Source organism: Drosophila serrata, unplaced genomic scaffold, assembly GCF_035046125.1.
Source record: "Drosophila serrata isolate PLE 108 unplaced genomic scaffold, ASM3504612v1 contig_240, whole genome shotgun sequence".
NCBI classification, from domain to species: Eukaryota; Metazoa; Arthropoda; class Insecta; order Diptera; family Drosophilidae; genus Drosophila; species Drosophila serrata.
Window position 1 is genome coordinate 6,569,398 of NW_028257138.1, and position 26,737 is coordinate 6,596,134.

Here is a 26,737-nt window from a genome sequence, read left to right on the forward strand (position 1 = left end):
TTTGCTTCGTTTTCCGTTTCGTTTCGTTTCTCGCTTCGTTTTCGATTCCTTCTCGTTAATTTGTCGTTCGCTTTTCGTGGCAAATTCGTGCTCCTGAATTATCAACAGCGGCGCCAACACCAACAACAGCAGCGGCAGCGGCAGCAGCAGCAGCAAGGAGTTCCAAAGTTTCACCTTTTACACATACAGACAGGCTCACACACACACACACATGTACACACATATTCGAGGCCACAGGATGTCTTTTTGTGTATCCTAGAGTTATTTTGAAAGCAGCGCGTGTAGCAGCAAAATAAGGAATAAAAAAATAGCAGGAGCAGAGCAGCAACAAAATACGGATAAGCGGAAAGGGAGGGAGAGAGCGAGGGACAGCGTAGAAGTTGAAGTAGAAGTAGGAGCAGGAGCAGGAGTTGCTGCATGCCAAGGATCCTGTTTAATGTCCAAAAACTTTCGGCGCCTCGCTTTTTTTATGACTCCTCTCTCGGCCTTTGCTTCACTTTCTTTTTTTCTTTCATAAACTTTTCTTTTCTCTTTTTTTTTTTGGGGAGTGCAACGAAATCAGTGTGGAAATTGTCGTAATTGGTAAAATCAGCAAAGGGAAATGGGTCCTATTTTTTGTGCAGAAAACTTTCTTAAGGAATATAGAAGTTAGGCTAGGGCAGAGTACATTAATTTTAATTGAATAAAAATTACTTAAAACTTTATCTAAAACAAGAAAGGACACTAACTTTGGGATCTTTGCGTCTTAGAATTATTGGATCTAATCGAAAATCGTTTATAAATAATCTTTAGATATTAGCATTCTTTGAATCGATATTTTTATATGAGAATTTTTGCTAAAAATCAAATTTTAAGTCTCATAACGAAGCTAAAAATGCATTTATTTCAATTCGGAAACCTTTCCTAGGATTGTTTTTATTAGGGAAATAAAACTGCATACTTAATTTAGAAATGTTAGAAACTTAAAACTTCGTCGATTTTTGACAATTTTGATGATGTAACCCCTTATCATTTTTTGCAAAAATCTAACAAATTTTCAAAAAATTGTTGTCATCCAAATATAGTTAGATCGATTCAGTTGTTGATGCTGATCAAGAATATATATGATTTATGGGGTCGGAAATGACTCCCTCACAGTTTTACAAGCTTCTGACTAAAATTATATTAAAATCCTAGATAAGTAACTATTCATACATTTGTTAAAAAATTGAATCGACATGCTCCATTGAATTTTTATTTCTCTAAAGTTTTGCAAAAATAATAAACTGTACAAGAAATTGCAATCCTTAAACTTTTGATTGCATACTTTGTGGCGCAGGCAAGCAGTAAAACGGGATCTAGATATTGATTGCTTGATTTAACCGCCAGAACGTGTAACATAAAAATATTATTTATTTCTCTCAGCACTAGAGGGTTTTCCAGCGTAAATCCCCATATTTATGGTTCATATTCGAAAGCCAGCTGGCGAAGTCCTTGTGTGTGCGTACCGCAAAAAATTCATAGTGCCCAGGATTTATATATCAGTGCGTGTGTGTGTGTGCGTGGCGGGTGTTTTATATATTTTATTTTTAAATTTCAATTAAGCTGCGAAACTGCGAAACGAAAGAAAAATTCAATTTCAATAAAATCAATAAAGGAAAATCAACAAATGAAAATATCAAAAGAATGTGGCGCATAATTTAATTTCAACCGACAAACAACTAGCGATATCGATAAACCCCGCGCTTAAAACTGCAACCAAACCAACAAAAACCCCAGTTACAAGCGAGACAAAATCAACAACATTTTTTGGAATTAATTTTATTTGATGCGCGCGCTAATAAAAATTTACATAGAAAGGCAGCCAGCAGAGCCAACGAAACACAAAAAATAAATACAACCGACCCAGGATAGAGCCAGAGCGACAAAAGTGAATTGGTTAACCATGGAAAGGGCGTAACTGGCAACTGCTGACCCGGGCCATATAACTTTAGGTTAGTATGTCGTCGCTGTCTTACTGACTTCAGTCTCTGGACTGTGAACTCCGGACTCCTTGTTCCAGGACTCTCTGGCAAAAGGACGCTTAAATCGTATGCCCTTGCTTGCCTTTCTGAGTTCGCTTAATGTTTTCTCATTTTATTTCGAGCCTCACTTTTGTACTCTTTAGTTGAGTTTCTCAAGGGGTATGTCCTGTTTTAAAACTCATGGAGATTAGAAAACTCTGTTTCTTTCTAACTTTAAGATTATTTCTTTTTATCTATATCCTTTGCAAAAATGATGTGCCACAGAAATCTTTTCCCTGCATTTCTTTAAGATTTCTATGGCAGCCTTGACAAAAATTTAAAATCTCAAAAAATCTTTAATATAAATAAATAAATAGAGATACATATTAAAATAAATAATAAGGTATAAGCTTTTCTTGTTTATTTTTCTAAAAAAATATTGATAATTATAAACCAAATAATGGGTATTAACCGGTCCAAAGACCTTCTCTACCATTTTCTTTTTGCTGCGTTGCCCTGCTCGTCCGTTTTGTTTATCCTTTGGCCCCGATCAAATAGGCATCATTTGCCTGAAGGCATCTCGAAAAATAAAAGGGAGGACACAAAAAAAAGGTCCGCGACCGCATCCACCGCTCAGCGTTCGCCTTGGCCCTCGCATCCGCTTCCAGATCCACCGCATCCACCTCCACGTCCGCAGCAGTGACAGCAATTTGAGCGACAGTCAGTTGATGACTGTGTTGACAGGAGCGGGGGAGCGGGGGAGCGGGCACAGCTCCCGTCTCTGATACGAACCGGATGCGAAGGGGCAGGCCATCTTGTGGGCCATCGTTTCCACTGGCACACAGTCGCTCGTCCTGCTCTGTGTCCTGTGCGATATTAACCCTATTTTTGTCGTAAATTAATTACGAGGCAGCAGATGGCGTCGGGACAGCAGGAGGATGGAGCTATGGAGGTATGGAGCTCTGGAGAACGGAAATAGGCACGCACAATTTTTATGAAATTTAATATTGAGCGGTCAAAGGGAAACGGAAAGGATAGAAGGTCTTTATGGCTTGTGGATGAAGATATAATCTTAATAGTTTGGGTCCCAGATAGTGCGTAGCCAATCCTGGATGTGTTCTTTATCTGGTGATTAATATGCATCATCGAGTAGGCAGAGTCGTGAAAAGAAAGGGTAGCATTTTCTCTAGAAGCATTTCTTAAATCTTTAAATTAGAACTTGAGCTTATGGAGGTCCTTGCCTCTTTTTATTCTGATTAAATTTATTAGTTTTTTATGTATTTTGTGTGTCATATTATATTTCAATATTCTTTATTTCTCTCAATTTGAGTTATGTTCCTAAGGTTGGTCCTCATTTATTTTATATTTTTTCCCTGTTTATTTTCAATTCAGGACTGTCAGGACTAAGTAGTTGGTTTTCTTGCAAGGAACCCCGCCTTTTGGCCTGCGCACTCCCTTAATTCTCAACCATATATCATCGGCTCCAGCGACTTCCGGTTGTCGCTTTTGGCATTTGCCAGTCCCATTGTCTATTTATAGGCGCCGCTCACGCAGACACAACCAAATACACCTACTTCGTGTCCTTCTCCGCCCACACTGCCAGGAAAATTGAAAAGTAAATTATGTGTATTTTTGTTCTGTCTTATATTTCCTTTCTGCTCGGACTTATGGCGGCTTTTGCTATGGGAGGGTTTGGAGTCAGGACTCCTTCTCCACGTGCAATTCCTCAACACACCTCTCACTGCTCGCTTATTTCATTCACATTTCCTGCCTTATCGTATCCCTGCACAGGATATACAGGTGCGGAAGGGATAATAGGTACTACAAGAAAAAAGCTAACTATTTATGTTAAAAAACAATAAAGTAATGCCTGCTTTCATTTCATTTTTAACGATCGTGTGTATGGCAGCTATATGATATAGTTGTCCGATTTCAATAAAATTTAACTCAAAATTCTATATTTATATAAATTGGGTATATATAAAATTTGACGAAAATCTGTTGAAAACTGAAAAAGTCATAATTATTTTTTTTTACAATTTTCCGATCGTTCCTATGGCAGCTATATATATGTATATATAGTCCACCGATTCGTCATGCTCCGACTTATATACTAGTAAAATTATATAGAAGAATAACTCCATAGTTTCATTCAAAAAATGATAATTTGTTCCAAAACAAATCTCGCACATCTGTGCATATGATTCCCAACTGGTTCAAACATCCCCGGAACGAAGTGCCTTCTGCCGGCCACGTATCGGAAATGTGTTGTGTTTCAAAAGTTGCAAGTCATTGTTTATTAGTGTTCAAAGTTAGTAACTGATCATACATACTTAGTGGTCATAGATAATTACTGATCATAGTTACTTATTGTTCATAGATACTTGGTGTTCAGAGTTACTTATTGGTCATAGATACTTACTGATTATAGTTACTTACTTGTTTTAGATACTTACTGTTCAGAGTTAATTACTGGTCATAGATACTTAGTGTTCAGAGTTACTTACTGGTCATAGATACTTAACGTTCATAGTTATCATATCATCATATCATATGATTCCCAACTGGTTCAAACATCCCCGGAACGAAGTGCCTTCTGCCGGCCAAGTCTCAGAAATGTGTTGTGTTACAAAAGTAGCAAGTCATTGTTTATTAGTGTTCAAAGTTAGTAACTGATCATACATACTTAGTGGTCATAGATAATTACTGATCATAGTTACTTATTGTTCATAGATAATTAGTGTTCAAAGTTAGTAACTGATCATACATACTTACTGGTCATAGATTCTTACTGATCGTAGAAATTTAATAAGAATAGTTAATTACTGATCATAGTTACTTACTGTTCAGAGTTACTCACTGCTCATACCTATTTATCATCATAGTTAAGGCTTTGAATATATATGCTGTAAATTTCTCAAATTATTTAAGCATACAAAAACTCAAAAATATTTATTTTCCCAACACAATACTTATTTTCACAATGTCTTCTATTTTAGTTGACCGCAACTGTGGTCGTGGAATTGTGGGGAATTTATTGAATTTTTATTGGATTTCTGTGACGGGCCATGCTGGCTGCTGTGTGGCGGCATCGTTAGGCGTGGCATAATTCATTATGTTGACTCACCACGCCCACACTTCCACACACACACACACACACACACACACACACACACACACACACACACACACACACACACACACACACACACACACACACACACACACACACACACACACACACTTTCCCACCGATGTCCTGTGCCTGTGTTGGAGCCTGAGCCTGAGCCTGAGCCTGGCGCCCGTTTTCGTCACCACCCTTCACTAATGATGTGCTGCGTGCCTTGCATATTAATGCATAACGGTGGCTATATGCATTCCATGCGCCGATCGACTCGATTTGCGATTTAAAGACAGCTTTATTTTCGCATTTTTTGCTTGAGAGTAAAGGGACCTTTGCAAGGACACGCTCAAAGTGGAATTATTACGCTGCAAAGATCAAAAGAGGCCTCGTCGAATCCTCTTTTGTATTAAAGCCTCAAATTTTTGGGCCAGTGAAATGTGTTTGGGAATGTTGTGAGTGCGTGTGTGAGGTATAAACCAACCCCAGAAAGTTGTACAGGTTGGGCGTGTTCCCGGAAAATAATCAACTTTAAGGGCTCTGAATAAAATTTTCCTGAAATCTTCAATTAAAATTAGAGAGAGCTTGTGGAAACGGAAAAATCCACTCAACATCATACCGAAAATGTCTTAAAATTTTAATTAAAGAAAACGGAATAAATAACAGTTTCTGGTAAACTGTCTTAAGTTCATTTGTTTATAAAATATTTACCACAATTTCGAAAGGATATCAAGTTATTTATTTAAATGTTGGAGGAACCGTAACCAAAGTAATATATAACACAATTTTCCTGGTAGCTACTCCAGCATAATTTCCCGGAAATTGAATTCACTATGAACTGATGTAATTGCTGGCCGGCGATCTTCCAGCCCGTTGCTTAACCAAACTAAAGCTATCTGCAACTTGCCTCCCAGGACACATATCTGCTCCTCCAGAGTCTCTACCGGCTTCATATTTCCATTCCATCCAACTGGGCCAACTTTCTGCCAGAGAGAAAGAACTTTTCCCGCAAAAGTTTGCCCAAACATGTCGCCTGGACATGAAGTTGCGGGGATGGAAATGGGTTTTATTATTTTCTTTTTTTTTTCTTGCTTTTTCCGAGGGATGGAACTGCTGGCGAACGAAGGATGTTGGGAGGAGGGAGCATTTCTAAGCAAAACGTTTAATATTCACGCCTGAGCGAACTTCCAGAGAGGGGACATGGCATGGCATGGAAATGTGTGAACTGTTTGACGCTTATCTATATGCCTCCTTTTGCCTTGGCGTTTTGACCGAAATTTTATTGCCCGTTTCCAGGCCAAACGCTGGTGTCTCACTCCTCACTCCTCACTCCTTCATCCTGTATTTCCGTTTTCTGCTCAACTGATTCCGGGCTTCCTAATGTTCCGGAGCTGCTGTTATGCAACAGCTCTCTCTCTCTCGGAGCTGAAAACAATTAGCCACCGCCCATGAATGTCCAGGAAGGATGCCGTGATGCCCGTGATGGGCTAAAGATTATGTTAAGTTCATTACTGGCTCGTATACTACTCGTCATATTAATCATACGCCATGTTGTGCACACAAACTGCGCTAATGAAGTCCGTTCCCGGTCCCCCGTCGACTAATGTCAAGCATTTAAGGCACTTTAAATGCAATTTCAAATTACTTGTGAAACGTCGCTTGTTTACATACCCGACAACATCCTGCTCCCAGCAACCAGCAACCAGCAACCAGCAACCAGCAACCCCTTTCCCGGGTCTCCACTCGGACATGGCCAGCAAGCGCGATTCCTCTTTAGTGTCCGTGCTGCGTTCGTGATTTCCATTCTGGCTTTGGCTTGCAGCCATCATTCAACTTTCATGCGAACATTTGTTCTGACCCAGCTCCGCTTTCCACTCCTTCACCCGGCCTTAAGTGTGTGGGAGTGGCCGGGAAAATAGAAGGAGCTCCTCCAAGGGCCAGTCTCGGGTCTCCATTTCACAGTGGTTCAGTTGCTGCTCCATTATCATTGTACTTTAGATCCTTAAATAGTTTAAAATGGAATTAATTTGTTATTTTTTGTTTCTCCTTGCATTATAGTTTTATTCAGAAGCTTGTAAAACTGTAAAACTATATATTCTTGATCAGCATCAACAGCTGAATCGATCTATCAATCCCCTATATCATATAAATCAATTGCGAACTCCAAGGGTATATAAACTTAGGGTTTCCGCAGCTATTTTATTTTCTTGTTGATATTGTTTTTGAACCTTCAAAACTGTAAATAGTAAAAAAAATGCCAACTCAAATCAGCCTTGAGCTCTTCCTTCTCGACTATTGATCTTACTGTGCGGATGTTTTAAATCACAATTCAGTTCGTACTCTAATCATACTCTAAGCATAATTGTGATTTAGTGAAACGAATTGTGTTATTCTTAAATTGCTAAATTTGCAATAAAGTATATTATCCAGTTCAAAATGAATTAGTTAACGTTGTTAGCAATTCTGTTTAAATGGTGACCTCTTTTTTAGTTAATATACTTCACCTGTACCTGGAGGAGCTGTAATGCAAATACATTCTCAGGCATAAGAACACGGAAAATGAAACTTATTAAAGAAACTTTCTATCTTCTGGCTATTTTAATGATTTCAAACTTTAAATTGTTAAATGCAGGACGTCATGCAAGGTGTTGTAACAAAGTAACTCCTGCATGCTTAAAATGTCATTCAGAAAATGATCCGGGATTCCCTGGAATACATCCAGATTCTGTCAAATATTAGTATCATTTCCGGTAATCTTATTATTTTAGAGTTTGCGAGTTTACATGTTAAAAATAAAATTCTCCTCCTACATTTGTTTTTATCTCTTTTAGCATTTAATATTTATCAGTTCTTGTTTACTCTTTCCTAAAAGGTGGAGTTTTCTCTACCTGAGCTATCAACTCGCTTTAAGCCATCAATATTAGTTTCATAGTTTGCACAGTTTGTTTTTATTGACGCCAAAAAGTTGTCCGTCCTGGCCTCGATTCTTTTTTGCAATACTTTTTGTGCTCACTGTGCCGGAGAAGCAGAACAGTGCCCATCTTCGGCCCGACGAACCATCAACGGAAGTGCTCGTCGCCATTTTTAGTGCACTTCTTGAAAGTGCGCACATTTCCGCTTGGCATCAATGATTCGGGCTCGGGTTGGACTCCGGAGTCACTCGCCGTCATTCATCGTCCCTTCGCCCGCTTCGAACACAGTTTCATCCAGTTTTTCCAGCCAACTTGCCACCCACCCATCGCCTCCTTTATGTCCTGCCATCCACGGCTCTGTTTCTGGCCTCACTTTTGCTGCTGATTTTAATTTTGGTAAAAGTTGTCACATTTGATTTTTGGCAATTGTTCGTTCGTTCGGTTTTATGTGCGCTCTAGTCTCCGCTTTATCCTGTTTTCCTTTTTTTATGGCGCTTTTTATGTGGTGCCACGCCTGCTATGGCTTTGGCCGGACCGCGGAAGTTGGCCTTATTGTCCTTGCCCCCCCCCCGGAGTCATCCGGGGATGGAATGATGTGATGATGCCTGTTGCTCTGGATGTTTCTTAAAACAAATGCCCGGGGATTAAGGAAGTGCGAGAAAAGTTTGGCAAAAGTCTAAGGACCAAAGTATAGAGAGAGAAACTAATTAGTCTGGCATCGTAAATTGTGTGTTGGTATTGCGTGGATTTAATTTCGATTTAACACAGGGAAGGAGGAAAAACATTGAGTAAGGATTAGAAAAAACTAAAGAGTCAACAATTGTAGGGATTATATTAGTAGAAGACTTCATAAAATAGTTTTCAGTTAGTTTAAGGGAGATATTTAAGGGTATAATTTTATATAAATATGTAAAAATAATACTAATACTATTCGTAAATATTAAAAAGAGCTATCTACAAATTGTCTTCTGTTAAAATGATACATAACCAAGCTTCACCACTTTATAAAATACAAATCAAACACTTATAAAAGCTTCTTAAAACACATTTATTATTAGGAACACAAATATTTTAAATTCCTAATACATTTACAATTTTCTAAAATTAAATCCAACCATAAATTCAACTTAACACCTTTTGGCTTCAGGGGAAAACAAGACCAAATTTGATTATCGCCTCATAAATCAAGCATTTGCCTTTGGGCTAATTTTCCAAAGGCTGCCAATAATGTTATTAAATTATTTTCACACATGACCAAAGGCAGCACTTAATATCACTCACTCGTACATACTATGTTAAGTATATATTCCTTTGTCACACAATCTGCGGACTTAATCTTGACAAGCAAACTGTAGCTCGTTGGCCCTGCACTTAAAATTAAGCAAATTTGTTTACTCACACTCACCTCGATGGCAATCTCAGCCATTGATATTGGGGGTCATCGAGTCCTCCATTGTCCTGCATAATAGCCACGTATCCTGCGACGAGAGAGACCGAGATTATTTATGTTCTGGCAAATCTTATGCAATTAAATATGGCCTTTAAATCTTGGGGCCCTGAAGCAGCCATTGCCATGGTTGTCAGCCTCAAATGACAACAGCTGAGAGTGTTGGTTGGATGGGTTGGAGAAAGTGGAAAATGTGGAAAAGGACTTTCCCCCGTGATTCGTTTTCCTCCTACCACGCTTTTCCATGTTCTGTTGCCGCTTGACTGCACTTTAGATACACATATTGAATGCATGTTGTACACAGAGCTCCGCTACGCCCGGAATAATGGCCAGGCAGGCAGGAGCCACCCAGGATGGATCTGGCGAGGGACAGGACATTGCACAAGTGGAATAAATCGAAATAAAATCAAGTGAAATTTGAACTTTTGTGTGTTAGAGAGGGCAGAGCGAGGCGAAAATGGAAGAAGCGTTGTTTGTAAATAGCAATCGAAACATCAATCGGAGCGTCACTTTTTTTTCACGCTCTTTCAAGCGAAATAAACAGGAAAATGTGGCCAAAAGTTTTGTTGGCACTCCATCAGACAGTGGGAAAGCTCTGGGAAATTGTAGGATTTCAAAAATTATTAAGAGTTTTAAGATATTTCTTTATAAAGTATATAACCATGTAAGGGTATTCTAAGTTTAGTCAGAGGTTTTGTAAGACTGTGAAGGAGTCATTTCCGACCCCATAAATCATATATATTCTTGATCAGCATCAACAGCTGAATCGATCTAACTATATCTGGTTGAAATAAAATTTTTGAAAACTTTTTCCATTTTTGCAAAAAATGATAAGGGGTTACATCATTAAAACTTTCGAAAATTTGCAAAAATTTAAATTTTGTACAATGTTATTTTGAGTATGCAGATTTGTTAGGCCAACAAAAACTAAAATAGGAACGTTTTCCGAATCAAAATTAATGCATTTTTGGTTATGATATTTTAAAACTTTGATTAGTAAAGGAAAGTGTCAAATATTATTTTATTTTAAAAATGCTGAACTTGTTTCAAAACTACTCTCTGAACTGCTATAATTTAATTATCCAATAAGACCCACTAAGATTCTAAATTGTTTTACTTATTTTGTATATATTTTTTATGTACTAAATATTCCTACATGCCACTATGTAACCCCCTTTCTTCTCTGCTTCCTTTGAGCCTTTCCTGTTAAGGCCAACAACAAAGCTAATAAAATGCTATGACCTCTAAAAGTTCAATTTTTTGTTGTTGTTGTTGTTGTTGGTGTATATAAACGTTGAGTGTGCTTGACAATTTTTCACTTCAAGCAACAAATTATGCCGTAGCATAACATTAGGCGCACCCACACACACACAGAGAGAGAGAGGCCTTCGACATTTTGAAGTGAACCTTAGCCGGAAAAGCCCGACTCGGCATTGCCTATTTTCCAAGCCAACCCCCCCTGCAACCATTTTCCTTTTCCGCTTGTGCGTGCCAAGCGGACTCGGCAGCGACTTTATCTAAAAGCGCACTTAGCCCAAGTAGGCCAAGTAGATTACGGCCAAAGAGCCGCTTGTCTCTATAAAGGCGTATACTTGTGTTTCCATATAAATATATGAGACGCCGCCCGCACATCCGCCCGAGAGAGAGAGAGAGAGAGGGATGGATGTTGAATAATCGTTAAAATATAAAAAAAAACAATAGGAAAAGAGGAAAGTCCCCCCCCAACATATGGTTATTTTTACTAATTTTTGGGTAACATTTATTATTAGAAAGATGACAAGAATGAAATTGGCTGGAAGAAATATGTGCTGACAAGATGCTTTCGTAGATCTTAAACTATATTTTTACATAACCAAGGAAACTTTTTATTTTAACTAAAAAGACAAAGGACAAGAAGATCTACTAGGATAGATAGAAGTCTATTTAAAAAACTCCAACATGGTCCTGCTTTTAATGATATAAACACTCGCAGCACTTGAGTAAATTGCGCATGTAAACAGGCTCCTGCCCCCCAAAAATTGAGAAAAAATAACTAGGAAAATGGAAAAACTGGGCCATGCCAAAGAACAACAAAGTGCGGCGCCAGACCCTGAAAAGTGATTAAAATAATTGTTGTACAACAATGTCCGCGTCCTTGTAAGGGTTTTACACCCCCCACTCCCTGCCAAAAAAAATACAAAAAGAATAGCGCTGCCATTACAGTGCTGTCTCTTCCTTTTTGCTGTATTTTATTCCTAACTTTCTCCCCTTCATTATACAGTGCAAGCTGGCGAAATTAGAATTTGCATATAATTTAATTTGAATTGGAATTAAGGGAATGTGTATTTAATGAACTCGACAGGAAGGTTGGCCAGGAAATGCCAAGGAAACTAGGCAGAAGTTAAGAATGGGGTTTTACGAATAAGATTTGAGATAGATTTTTACAAGGAATATATTATTAAAAGGGTTTAAGGGAAGATTGTTTAGTTATATCTTAAAATGATATATCTTTTTGAATAGCTTTTTAAAGAATAAGTTTAAAATATGATAAACCAAACAAGCAGCAGGCTTTTCCTTTCAGAAGAAAGACATCACTTTCCTATCAGTATTCAATTGATAAACAGTATAAATATTCAGGATACTTAACAAATGTAATAAGATATATTTAGGAATTTTGGAGAAGTGAAACAAGAGCTACAATAAATTAGAAAAATAGTTCCAGATTACTCAGAAATTATATAAATATGTATCATTTTACCAAATAAATAATATATGTAAATCTTTGAAACGAGATATCTACAATATTATACTTTCAAGGAGTCTTAAGTCTTACCTGAACTTTTAATGATTACGAAACTTACTTAAATATTGTTCCTTTAAACCTTAAAAAAGACCTAAACTCAAGAGCATCCACTGTATTTATGTACACACTGTATCTGTATAAATGTGCGCAAAGAATATGTCTAGGAAAAAGCCTAATTGGAAAAGTGTTTTGGGACTGGCACTCGAAGCTTTTAGCCGAAAATGTTCCGACAAAGGCACAAGGGGAAAGCGATTTCCAGCGATGTTGTCTGATTTGTTGGCTTTTCGTTTTGGAGGAAAAGGTCCTTTTTTGGGTGGCTTTAGGAGCGCAGCTGCTTGAGCTGCTTGGTTTAAGGACAATGGAATGCTGCGAGACCGGCAAACAATTTGTCCTCGAGCCTGTCAGCGGCACTCCTTATTATTGTGCCTCTCACTCTCTTACTCTCTCTCCTTGTCCTTCTGCAATTGCTGTTGCTTGTTGCTCTCGCATTGTTTAATTGTTAACCATTTGGTGTATGTGTGTGTGTTTCGTCCTTTGTTGCATTGTTTGATTGTTTCACGCCCGAGCTTTGTCTCTCTTTAAGCAACTATGTGTGTGTGTGCGAAATAACATTTGTCTAATGAAAGCGCCACTCACACATGCCCCAGTGTCTCGTCCTGCCGCCAGGACCTTGCTATTTTTAGCTCATTATGTTGCCACGGGGGCCAGAAGACATTACTTTCGATGTCGGGACACGCCTCAGGATTCATCTTCTTCTCCCATTGATGAACTGACAACCGCATATCCTGCAGCACACACACACACACACTCACACCCATTGTTTCATATTCTAATCCACTTTAGTTACCCAAAAGTCCTTAATTTGATTTCAGCTCTTATCGGTTTCATAATACTCTCTGTGATGGAAATGAAATAATCGAATGATTTTGCACACCTTCAAAAGACTTTATTAACTAGATTTTAAAGGATTCATACAGAATTGTTATTTAAGAAGACTATTTTATCAATTTATGTGGAAATTTATGCATGCAACATTGTTTTCTTCATTCCTTCGCACTGAATCCAATCAACGAATATCTACTTTATGCTTCACAAAATTTCCAAAGAGGATTTCCTAGTAAATTCCAAATTGTGTTTACTCCAAACCAATTTATTTGCATTTGATTTATTAAGTGAACGGATTGCATATGCATTATTAAATCCTGCAAGGCGTAAATGCCTTTATTTGAACATTGTCCATAGCAACAGACATGTTTATTAAAGCATTTTCCATTAAATTGCAATCCGCTTAGGAATGGATCTGTTTCCGCCCAACCATATTTTATCACAATTTTGCAAAGAGGCAGGGGAAAGGGGAACATAAAATATTGGCCGGATAAATATATGTATATGAATATTCAACAGTTGGACAAATGACCGAATCTGAATCTCTCTCCATGAAATTTGCATACTGAAAGTTGTCAGAGTGATAAATACAGAAAAGCCTGACAGCCACCTCAACAAATCCAATTTTGGGGATTGAAATGTGGCCGTTGGGCAAACGAATTGTGATTTGTGATTTTCCGTTTTGTGCGATTTGTGTCCTATGTTGTTTGTATTTGTGGCCAAACTGCAAAACATGCAACTTTCAGGTGACAGCCAACAAACTGGCACACGACAAGACAGTTAGTTGAACACGACAAGCTAGCAGCTTGCAGCCAAAATCTGGTTAATTGAAACACAGAATGTCCCGAAAGCAGGTGCCAGATACCAGATACCAGATACTAGATACCAGATACAGATACACATATCCAGAGGCAGAAGATACCTGCTCGCATCCCTGCCGCATTAGCTGCAGTTGAGCGAGTGTCAAGGTGAGGCCAGGTGAGCTCAGCCAGGCAGAAAACAGGCAACAACATGGTGGAAAAAAAAACAAAAAACAGGGCGAAAAAAATACTAGGCACTGCCAACACAAGAGCTTAGCACCAGTTATCTGAAAACACTGAAAAAAGAATGGGTTTTTAGGGGTATCAAATACTTTATGTTTGGGTATAACTAAGAACATTCTTTGGGAGATAGAAAAATCATTTAAAACATTAAAAGTGGTCTAAAAATCCATAAAACTGTGTTCTTCTTTAAAAGTTATAAAATCATTAGGATCATAAATAAATGGTAAATCTTTGCTTGGGTATTTTTTATGGTTCTTGTAGGTTTTAAATTCATAAAAATTGGTATCAAATTTATCTAAAACTAATGAAAAGTTAATACTGGGCAAAATAATACTTCCCATATAAATAATATCTTTTATGGTTCTTGTAAGCTTTAAATTCATAAAAATTGGCATCAAATTTATCTAAAATTAATGAATAGTTAAAACTGGACAAAATAATTCTTCCCATATAAATAAACAAAGAATGAAACGATTTAAATAGGGAATAGAGAAAGGATATATATTTCAAACAAACATCAACATACATATATTAAATATATTATATTATTTTGATATCCGAAACTAATTTATTTTGTTCTAAATTCCTTTTTCACATATGTCTTCTCTTTCAGGTATTATATATATTATTTTCTGATATTATTATCTTGTAATTTTCGTATTTCTCCTGCTTAATAGGCCATAAAAATTATACAATTAAAAACACATAAATAAACATTCTATAAACAGTCATAGACATCTCATAATGATGCCATAAAATCCCACCGAAATCCTCGATTAAATTACCTTAAATGTCCATTTGAGAATATTTTTCTCCGTTCATTGGCACAGCATCCAGCTGTGTGGCCTCTGCTACCTATGGCTGCTCTGGCATTTGGCCAAATCACGTAATCACAACTTGTTTATGGCGCATGTGCCAACTATTGCTGACTTACACCTTCGCTTCCTGCAAAATCCGACCTCCTCTGCCCTCCACTCCCTCCGTGAAAATGTCTCCCTCCATCGCCATGCAGTTGCAGCCATGAAAATTAATTTCAATTAGCGGAAATTGTTTTTACACCTGTTTGCCTTCCAGCACAGTTGTTGCAGTTGTCCAAATCGCTTGGCCAATTTGCGGCCTGTCATCGTCCCATATTGGAGGGTATAAAGTCGAGCACTCCCTCTCTCTTTGGGAAAATGGCAAATTCATAAATCAAAATTGTAAAAAAGGAAGAATACAAAAAAACAGTGAGAACTCGAGAACAAGAAAATTATAGCGCGACACTTGAGTGCAGCAAGAGCCACGCCCAATCTCTGGGGAATAGATTGAATGGAATTGGATTCGGATGGGATGGGTTGGGTTTGGAAGGACCTCATAGCTGGCCAGGGAAATTCCTGGTTGAAACTGCTCTGCATGTCTGGGAGTGGCCACTGGAGAGTCACATTTGATCGAAGCTATTTTAAATGGTTTAATTGCAGACACAGTTAGCGTAGATTTGCTAGAAGAGTGAGTTTCTAGAAGTGCTATCTTAACTAGATTTAAATGAAGATAGAAGAAAATTAATATAGATAGAAAATTACTAAAATTATTTAGTTAAAGTAAATGTAGTATTCGTCAAAAACCCAGAGGTGCCAGAAGAAATATCTCTGTAAAAACTTCATAAAATGGTTCTATTATTTTATTCACTTACCTCATGTAAAGTATTTCCCTCTCTTCTTAATTAATCCATTTAATTTTGATTTAATGCCGTCACATTCTGCCAACGTCATCGTCAACTGTTTGTTCAGGTTTCTCAATTAAATTCCAATTGCCATAAAAAATGCCATTTCGCGGTGGCGATACGCCAAAGTGGCTTTTGATTTTAGTCGTCATTCTATAATTCTGGTGGAGTGTGTTTAGTGGTGGTGCTTTAAATGAATCCAATTTATTTGTTTTTAAATGAAATGCAACCAAAACCTAATTGAACATGAAACTGCAACCGGGCTTAAAAATATGTGACCACAAATATTTGCAGAGTAATTGAAACTGTCCTTTTTAGCAAATGTTTATATTCGATTTAATTGGTTCATTTTTGCAGAGGAAAGTAAATGCAGGGTTTAAAGAAATATAAAATAAATTAAAATTTATGTTCGAAAAATATTATTTGAAATCAAAAGTATCTTAAAATATGGTTAAAAATATGATTTTATTTTTGTACTGTTTTAGGGACTTTTAGTCATTTCCGACACCATAAATCATATATATTCTTGATCAGCATCAACAGCTGAATCGATCTAACTATCACCGGTTGAAAAAAAAAATTTGAAAATTTTTTCGATTTTCGTTACATCATTAAAATTGTCCAAAATTGGCTAAATTTTTTGTTTTTAATTGAGTATGCAGATTTATTAACCTAATAAAAGCTAGCATAGGAAAGGTTTGCGAATTGAAATTACTTAATTTTTGGCTTAGTTATGATGATTTTAATGATCAAACTCCATGGGTTTAAAAATTTCAATTAGTTTCTTATTTTCTATTGGTTTATTTTGCGGAAAGTTTGTTATTTATTGATTATATGGCCAACGAGAAATTTAATTAAAAGTATGGCCAAGCTGTGTTGTTTTCTCGCTTGTTTTTTGAAAAACTTTGTATATATGTGTATGCATTTTCCAGTTAAGCCGCAGCAACATAACAAACAAAACTTTTCTAATTTTCGCAGATGAGCGCGCCACTGTGCCACAATTTCGTTTTACACCTGTCGAAGCTGCCACACCCACGACGACGAGGAGCAACTTTTTCCAACTCTCTCGACAAAACAATAATAACAAAAGCAAAGACAAGAAAACCAAAAACGAGAGCATCATCAGTGATATGGAACAGTGCATAGCAACAAAGTCAAAAAAGGAAACAGCTCAGAGTTCAATGCAGCAGCAAACTAGCAATTATCAAAAGAAATGCCACCAAAATCAAACCAGTACTCAGGTAGAGAGCACTTACACAAGCAAGAGCGACAGCGACAGCGAGAGCAGCAGCCGCAGCAGCCACAGAGATCTAGACCACCTGAGAAAGCAACTAGAAAACCAACGAGCAACATTAACATTACAAGGTTCCAATGCAACATTATCAAATTTGAGCAGTAGAAGCAGCAGCAAAACTAGAAGGAACAATATTGATAGCAACATTAATAGCAACATACAAAATAACATTAATAGCAGCAGCAACTTTAAAAGCAACATAAACTTTAAAAGCAACAGCAACTTTAGTGGCCAGAGCAACATCAGGGAAAGCAATAGCAACAAAAGCAGCAGCAACAAAAGCAGCAGTAACAAAAGCAGCAGCAGCAACACTATTTACAGCTGCAGCAGCAGCACCAAAAGCAAAAGCAGCTACAAAAGTTGCCAAAGCAACACTAGCCACAGTAGCAGCTCCAGCAGCGACATCTCCTTTGGCAACAATAATTGCTGCACACAATTAAACACACTCTACTCGCTGCTGGTGCTTTTGATAATCGGCCTTGCCACCGCCAACGCAGCCTCCAATCCAAATCCCTTGCCATATACCCGCGAGAGCAGGCGCGATGCTCTTTTGGCCTACTACAAGCGAGCCCACCTGGCACCGCCACCGCCACCGAGTGGCGGCATGCTGGCCTCCACCTCCACATCCACCTATGGGAGCTCCCAGGAGCGAGAGTATCATTTGCATGATGCATCCGGGCTCGATTTCGACGAGCTAACGCCCACCGTCAGTGTGGTGTCCGCACTGAGTCGAGCGGAGCGGTTGCGTAAGCGCAGCGCCACACCAACAACACCAGCCACAACGGTTGCTGCCACAACATCGGCATCGGTTGCAGCATCGGGAGCAGGTGCAACATCATCGACGAAGTCTGGTGGCAGTGAGGAGGGGAAGCCGGAGGAGAAGTGCGAGCCTAGAGTCCTGGAAACGCAGCCAGATGAGCCGGTAAGTGAATGAAAGGGTTTCTTTTTGAAGAGTTTATTGGATTGTATATATCTTATTTATCTTTAAATAGTTTTATTTAATAAGTAAATGTAAAGAACCACAAACTTAACTTAACTTAACTTACTTAACTTTTCTTTTTTAATACCAAGAAGTAATAGTCTCATTATCTTTTCATTTCTATTTATTATTTATTCCATTTTCCACACTTTAAAATCTCATCTTCAGGAAAATAAACTAAAATAGCCGAGTAATAAATACTTTATATTTCTTCCTTTGCTTCTCTAAACCCCTTGAAACACAACTTGACTAAATCATCACAAGTTAATCTCCAAATTGCAAATATTCGAGAAAGTAAAATAGAAATTTCTCAACATTTAGTCAAGTCTTTAAATAGTTTCCTCCCGATTATACTTATACTTTGAAAAGTTTACACAATTTGTTTAACTTTAGAGCAGCGCCAGAATGTTGCACTATAATTTTCTACTTCGAGCTGAAAGGATGGCTGAAAACTTTCAGTCACGAGAAGTACTTATACCTAGTGCAATTGGTATAAGTAAACCGTACCGTAATTTTAGTGACTCAAGTTTGCAGGCAATCAAAAGGATACCGAGTGGCCTGAGTTCACCTTCGACTGCGCCTTCATAACTTATGATGGACAGTTTGTGAGAACGAGTGCAGCTTGCACATCGCATCGATCCAAGGCCCAGAGAGACAATTAACGACAATTTACAAAATTGCCAAGAGGGGCAATAATCAATAAAATTGCTGAGATATCAGCCCACATATTGTTCATATATTAGGTGCTTGCCCCTCTGCCACTCTCCCCTCTTCATCGGCTTCATGCTGACACAAATCTTTGCGCAAAATTGAAATCCTTTGCCTGCCGCCCACCTTGCTGATTGTCGTAAAAAATAAGAATATTACGCATACGCCATGGCTGACGCAAGCAAAAATCTCGGGATGGAAGTTTTACACAAGAAGGAGTGAGGAACACAGGGAAACCACGAGATTTTGGAAAGAGTTGCGGCATGTCCTGACAGCTTTTCATGTGTGCCGTCTCCTGCCTAGTTTCCTTACTTTATGAAGCTGCCACTCGTACAAGTTAATTAAGAGATGCTAATGAAGTGAGCTAAGCTGAGCCTACACACTCTGATTGAATTAATTTAATTATTTTTATTTTTTTCCTTACGTTCTTCATAATATTTTAATTGAATCTGCATGACAATCGCAGCCCAAGGACCTTGAGGCTCAGTCAGCAGGACTTTCTCCCATCGTCTGACGGCTGTCAGTTTGTGTTGTGTGCTATTTTTAGCCAACTACGCGAATCGCTTCGTATAAATATTCAACGAGGCGGCGGTGTAAACAGAGTCCGATACATGACGTGCTCGAATCGATTACCCAACAAATTCCCCTCTGACGCAATCCCGACAGCGTGGCGTAATTAAAGGCCCAACAAAAGGATCATGAAAAGGAGCCAGGAGCAGGAGCCAGGAGCCAGAAGCTGGTAAATCGCCGTGTAGCATCCATCCATCGATTTGAATCTCGAGTGTGGTCAAAATAATAATAAGTAAATGTGACAGATGATGCCACGGGATAAGCCATCATCCTGGCTTTTGTATGTCTCCCTCTCTCCGTTCCTGTTCCTCCTTTTTGGTCCTTGTTGAATGCCTGTCGGGCCTTGTCCTTGGCGCTCCTGTTGCTCATGTTGCTGTTGTCACTGTTGTTCCTCCTGGCTGTCTTGGGGGCGACTTTTGTTACGCTTCCAGCTGGAGTTGTCCTCCTCTTCCTCCTTGCTCTCCTCCTTTTTGTTGGTTTTTTCCTTTTATTTTTATGCGTGTCTGCGTGCTGCTTTCCTAACAATGTTGAAGCTGCAAAGTTATTAATAATAACTTGTTTTGTATATTCTTATTGTGTGCGATGCTGGACACGCATATTGCGGATTTAAGCTACTTTAAGAGGTATCTGTTATTAAATTGACTAAATCTTTTGAATCTCTGAAAAATTAATCTGATTATGCTGTGAAAAATTATACTCGAATCAAAATTCGATCATAACTAAGCCTAAAATATTTGAATTTTTTTAATAAATGTTTTTATAAGACAATTTTGTCTATATATCAAAGTTTAAAAATATCATAGCTAAGCCAAAAATTCATTAATTTCAATTCGGAAACCTTTCCTATGCTAGTTTTTAGAAGGTTAATAAATCTGCATTCTAAATTTAAAATGTTAAAAAATTAAGATTTTTGGCGATTTTGGCAATTTTAATGATTTAACCCCTTATCGTTTTTTGCAAAAATCGAGAAAATTTTCAAAATTTTTTTTTCAACCGAAGATAGATAGATCGATTCAGCTGCTGATGCTGATCAAGAATATATATAATTTATAGGGACGGAAATGAATTCTTCTCAGTTTTACAAGCTTCTGACTAAAAGTTGAATTCCCTTTTTTCAAGGATATAAAAAGGACTAACCAATTAGGAATCAAGTCTTATGGCCAGACAATTTATTTAAAACCCCATTAATTGCTACATTTACATTTACATGTGTTACACACTAATTTCGTTGACCAGCAAAGCTGGCCATTGCTATATTTATTATTTATAGAGTAATAAATTTAAAAAAACATTGCCACTCAACAGAATCATTTATGTTAATCCGATAACACACACACATGTACACACACTCACACACATTCGCAACTGCAAACTTCCGTAGCAATCAGCTTATGTCATTCGCCTTGTCGCTCTGAATAATGTAATGAATGCAAGCGTACAGTGCGGCCTGTCAGTGAAAGGCCCCGTCGTCTGGCGTGCGTGTGAGTGTGTGTGAGTGTCAACAGCAGTTGAGCCAAAAGGAAAATGCAAAACAAAAAGAAAACCTCTGGCAAAAGGAAAACAGTGTCTGACATATTTTATTCATTAAGCACAAAGCATAGAAAATAAAAGGAAAAACATGCAAATGACAATAAGGAAGAACAGCCACACACATACACCCTGTTAAAGTAACGGCAACGGTTACAGTTACAGTTACAGCTACGCCATGTAAATATTTTTATGGTCATAAGTAGGAATTTTGTACATGCCAAACGGGAAATGCAGATGGAATTGCGGGGCGGGGGGAAAATGGACATTAAAAAGCCAGTAAAACGCGCTTTACTGATTTCATTTCCCAGCCTCCATAGCAATAACTATGCCAAGAGCCTAGCCTCACAAACACACACACACACACACTAACAGTGTGTGTTTGCACAAGTATGCATGTTTTATTGCACACACACTTGGTGTGTGTTTTGTGGCTGCCGCCGCTATTTACAAGTGTTTTCCACATACATTTTCACCCTAACAGTCATTCGCTTCTCTTTAGGAGGGTATAAGTGTTAGTACAGGCATTTTGTTATGTGTTTTTAAAATTAAGAAAAATACTTAAATATCAAAAAATTAAATAAATGAGAATTTAAGAACAAAAGCTTTTTGTTAAAGCAAATCAACAGGCATTAAATGGTGTTTTAAGATATTTTTAATTGAGAAAACTCGTTAAATATATCTCTTTTAACCCCATTTCAAGCAAAGCGCTTTATTTTAAAAGCAGAACTATCATATGTACTACTAAACACCTTCTAGAAAAGTGTTATTTACCAAGTTTAAGCCTTAACTAACTTAAAATCTTTCACAGGCAACAGAACTTAACCCCTTGATAATGAAAACATAGAGCACACTTTACGAAACAAACACTTTCAATTAACTTGAGATTTAGGCTTAAGGCCAGGTCATAAAATTGCCAAAAATTCACCCACAATTTGTTCAATATTTAACCAAGGCCCCTTTGGTCCAGCTTCACCAATAAGAAAGAGTATAGAGCACGTTTGTGATTATGGCCACACCGCATATATACGAGTGTTTTAGCGCACTCCATCATAGCTTTATCTGGGAGTAGGTCGTATACATAGGTTTGCTCGTTCTGTTTCATCTGTACCTTACACTGATTGCTTTCACCTCGATATGTTCATTTGTGCGCGGAGATTTACATACAAATATGCATAACGTACAAAGGGAGAGAGAGAGAGGGAGAGAGAGAACATTTGTCTATCGCCGTTTGGCAATTTATTTGGGGCTTCGGTGGCGTATACGCAATGTGGTCGCTCATCATCGGGTGCCCCGTGCTAATGGGAAATATTTGTTTTAAAAGCCAAAAGGTGCCTGCTGCCAGCTGAACTACATGAGTCACCCAAACCCAGAGACGGGGGAGTACCCTCTTTTGTGTTTGTTTTCTGCTGTGGTTACTTTTGTTTCCCAAAGCCATAATGATGTCATCAAAGCTGCTGCTGCTGCTGCCCCCCAGCTCACCCAGCTCTCGATCTGGAGAGCTTCTTGTAACGTGTAAATTATGTACAAACATTTGGTCGGTGGTCTCCGCTGGAGAGCTGAGCAAACTCGGATTAAAAACATTCCCAGTAGCCGCCGATGGGGGGACATTAAATCCTATTATTTCCCAGTCGAAACAGAACTTTTCTTTTGTTGCAAAAACAAAAACAAAAAAAAAAACGGAAAAGGTGTCGCGCGGATACGTGTCCTGTGTGCCAGGTGAATAATTAATGTTGGGAGGAAAAGTCCTTCCGTATATAGATGTGCTCAGTGGTCACTTAAATCACAAGCCAACCGTTGCGTATACGTAATTTCTGCCAAATTCACACAAATCTTCATTGAACTGTTGTCAGTAATTTAAATTATTTATTTATACATCTTTGTTAGTTGCAATTTAAGGGGTAATTAATTGGAAATTAACTAAATTTTGCATGGGAAATGATTACTAAGATTTTGTTAAGGGTTATTTTAAGACAATAAAAATCTATGAGCGTATACTTAATTTTTACTCCCACTCCCCATCAATTTAATTGTAATGTCAATTTTTTTAACTTTTATTTTTATAGGTTCATTTTATGCTGACTGCATTTAAATTTCATTGTTTTCCTATGACTTTTCCTATATTTTCTAGCCTTTAAATTTCCCTGCAATAAATTTCTTATGCCCTTCCTCATTCAAATAATTTATTTATGCCTTTCATCTGGCACATTAATTGTGATCTGTTTTTTCAATGATTTGGTTCTTTTTTTCCCTTACAGTTTTACGACTTTACTGACATCGCCGAGGATGCCGCCCGGCAGTTTATTGAATTTTTATCGAATAAATTCCCGAATGCCAATACACCGATTACCATCGATGAGCCGACACGTGCGGAGGTGAGTCGCAAGGCGAATGGAATTGCCAGCTATGCCCTCAACGAGGATGACAATCTCCTGGCCTTTGCCATTGCCGCTCCCAGCATTCACACGGTGGTCGTTAAATTCAGGGATAATGTTACGGTATGCATTACATTTGCTAATCAAATGGGATATTACATGTGCATGTGCTAATTCCTGGCAAACGTTTCATTGTACATTTTGCAGATACCACCGGATCAGGTGCATAATAAGGCGTATTTGGGATCCTATTGGAGGGAGTTGGGGTGAGTTTTGAGGAGATTTCTCCATTGTATTTTAAGAATTTGTTGAGATAACGTAACATATACTTTACAAATTTGCTAAGGAAGCTTATAATTTAATAAACAAAAGAGTAGTAAGCTGAGAACCCTTTAAAATTCAATACACTTCCGAGTCTCTTCCCTGCTCAAAGGCTATCAATTGCTTGGCTTAAATGGTTTTGATACTTCTTAATAGTTTTACTTAAACTTGGCAGTTTGCCCATAATGCCAGTGTTTTTCCCTCTTTATTACAGTGCGGCCTGGAACAGCACGGATGGCACGCAGGAATGGGGAGCTCCCTTTCGCGACTGCAACCTGTTGACGCGTCGCTGGCTTTGGCCTTTTCGCATATCCTTCAGTGAGCATAGAATCAAGTGAGTTAAGCACACAAACTATATATACCATATATACTATAGATATATATTTATTTATTCGTTATTTATGGAAATCCTTTGCAGAATTGTGGCTGCTGCTTTTATAGCCGCCGATGAGGATGTGTGCAACGATGGCCTGGAGGAAGTTTTCGGTCGTCGTCATGGGTAAGTTTTAAACAAAAAAAAACTTGTGCTAATAAATAGGAGATAAATACAACTTAATGGATTATATTTTTGGCTGAAAATTAAGCATTTAAAGTTTATACAGAACAAAATATAAAGGAAAACCATAAAAATTACGCATACGGCATGTTGGCCATGTAAAATAATATTTGTATTTTAACTTTTTTTAGTTGCGATCGAAATACAACATTTTGCCTGCTCACTGAGAATAAACCAGCTGCCACAAGAGATGTTTATACCTGTCTATGCCGGGAATCCTATTATTTGCCCAATTCTACTCTGCAAGGATTCCGTGGCGATATGGTGGAGCTATCCGAGGGCTATGACAACTACTCTTGCATACCCTGTCCTGGGGGATGCTCGAACTGCGATAACAATGGCGTGTGCTTGACCTATCAGGAGGAGGAGGTGCTCAATATGGACGCCTGTCTGCGGCTCCTGGTGGCCATCGTCCTGGGCGCCTGCATCCTATGCTGTGTGGTTCTCAGTGTGATTGTGTTCAGGCAAAGGAAGTGCAAGGTAAAGTTGATATATTATAATAATTATTAATTTAATAAAGAAATATGAAAAATAATCCACAGGCCATTGCTTCGGGCATGTGGACTGTGCTGGAGACGATACTGCTGGGCATTGTTTTACTTTATGCATCCGTAAGTAACACTCTTCCTTTAACTAAATCATTTATGTTATTTATATATTTATCATTTATTCTCTGCCGGTCCGGGTTCGAGTCCCGGTAGTAAGTAGCATGGTCACCCCCGGATCTTCCTTCCATTTTCCATTGAACTTCTCCCATCACTATTGTAAAAAAGTTGCTATACTACAGTAATTGTACAATAATAAAATTCAGCTCAATAAATAAGCATTTTTTTTTTTTTTTTTTTTTTTTTAAAAAATCATTTATTCTGGCAGGTTGCCGTCCATTTCTTTCCCGCCTCCACGGAACGTTGCCTCCTGGAGCCTTGGCTTCGCGAACTGGGCTTCATCACCTGCTATGGCGCCATTATCCTGAAGCTATATCGCCATTTGGTGGACTTTCGCACCAGGAAGGCTCATCGCTGGGTTCTGCGCGATGTGGACCTGCTCAAGTATCTGGGAACGATGGTGTTTGCCGTCATCTGCTATATGGCCGCCTTTACGGCCTCCTCGCTGGATCTGCTGGAGAGTGCCCAGCTGGAGAGTCTGCGGGAGGCGGACACCAATACCTGCCATCCGCTCAAGTGGGAGCTGGTCACGCAGACCAGCGAGATGCTCATCCTATGCTTTGGACTCCATCTGTCCATAGCCAGCCGGAATGCCAATACTCAGTTTCGGGTGGGTTCCATTGTGGAAATCCTTTATGCATATATTGCTGATGTATCCTTTTACAGGAAAGGCAATTCCTGGTGACCGCTTTGACGCTGGAGTTCCTGGTCTCATCGAGCTTCTACTTCCTGCGCTTCGTCTACCTGCCGGAAATGAGTCCCAGCGCCATTTTGCTGGCTCTATTTGTGCGCTCACAGTTGACGAACAGCTTCGCCTTGGGTCTGATATTTGTGCCAAAGTTGTGGTATCAGCACAAGCAGGTAACCCTTAAGGGTTTCATTTGATTTCAGTTCATTTTTTGTATTATTTTCCTTAATTTACTTTGTATTATTTTGGAGCTTTGGTTTTGGTTAGGATCAAGCTAAGACATATGCTTAGATTGTTGCGGTATATTAGTCGCTCCCTGTTCACTTGTGTCGTCCAAAGAGAGGATATTACATGTATACCGATAAATAACTAATATATACCATATATATGCTGTAAATCATTGCCATTCGTCTTCGTCCTGGATAACCGCATTTGGTATTAATTCACATTGATTGAGGAAACGATTTTTGTGTTAATATAAACTAAACTATAAACTAGCAAATGGGGAAAGCTTTGTTGCTTTTTCCACATACAAAACAAACAAGTTCTTTAATTTCATTTGGTTATGGTTACCCTAAGTTTAAGTAATAAATTAACATAAATTTAGTCTTAAGCTAACATTGAATTGAAACTTTAGTCAAGCTATGAAGTTGCTGCAAGTGTGTCTCGTGCCGTAGATAGTTTAATTTCTAACTTTATACTTTATGCACGCTGTTTTTTATTTGCATGTTTTTAGTGTTGAGTTTTGCATGTAACAATAACAATTTAATAAACATTAAATTAATGACAAAAATCGGTTTCCTTTCTAAGAAAAAAATAAATAAAAAACCCATACCAAAACTAGTTTTCTCACTCTGTCTCTGTGTTACTCTCTCTCTCGAATATTAACTAACATAATTCCCCCAACAAAAACTGAATTATCTGTCTAAGTAGTCCTTCTAACTAGCTGCTAAAGTCCGTCCAACTTTATTCATATTTTAAGTTCCTATTTCGATTTATTTTCTCTCTGATTTCCAGCACCACAACAGACACAGTCACAGCCCCTAGGCACACACAAGACATCTATCTACATAAGCACAGCTCTCTCTCTCTATCCATCTTCTCTCTTACCTTGAGTTCTTCTATATATGTTTCCATTTCCGTTTCCGTTTTCTCCATTTTGAGTTTCGACTTCCTTGAGTGT

General features: G+C 38.2%; 1 protein-coding gene across 15 annotated transcripts in view; it reads left to right on the forward strand.

The window, feature by feature from the left end:
- Positions 1 to 26,737, forward strand: part of smog (G-protein coupled receptor 158 smog) — a 30,506-nt gene that overhangs the window by 589 nt on the left and 3,180 nt on the right. For 4 of the 15 annotated variants that reach the window (XM_086830933.1, XM_086830936.1, XM_086830938.1 and 1 more), the window contains exons 2-11: positions 1,585 to 1,973; positions 16,850 to 18,087; positions 23,208 to 23,447; positions 23,532 to 23,590; positions 23,860 to 23,979; positions 24,064 to 24,144; positions 24,333 to 24,681; positions 24,744 to 24,812; positions 25,075 to 25,476; positions 25,533 to 25,727. In XM_086830933.1, the coding sequence (XP_086687059.1) occupies positions 17,002 to 18,087; positions 23,208 to 23,447; positions 23,532 to 23,590; positions 23,860 to 23,979; positions 24,064 to 24,144; positions 24,333 to 24,681; positions 24,744 to 24,812; positions 25,075 to 25,476; positions 25,533 to 25,727 (2,601 nt within the window). In that variant the 5' untranslated portion in view covers positions 1,585 to 1,973; positions 16,850 to 17,001. Of the gene's footprint in view, positions 1 to 1,404; positions 1,974 to 15,508; positions 16,167 to 16,849; positions 18,088 to 23,207; positions 23,448 to 23,531; positions 23,591 to 23,859; positions 23,980 to 24,063; positions 24,145 to 24,332; positions 24,682 to 24,743; positions 24,813 to 25,074; positions 25,477 to 25,532; positions 25,728 to 26,737 lie in introns of those variants that run through there. The other 11 variants (XM_086830941.1, XM_086830934.1, XM_086830937.1 and 8 more) reach the window with 4 other exon arrangements.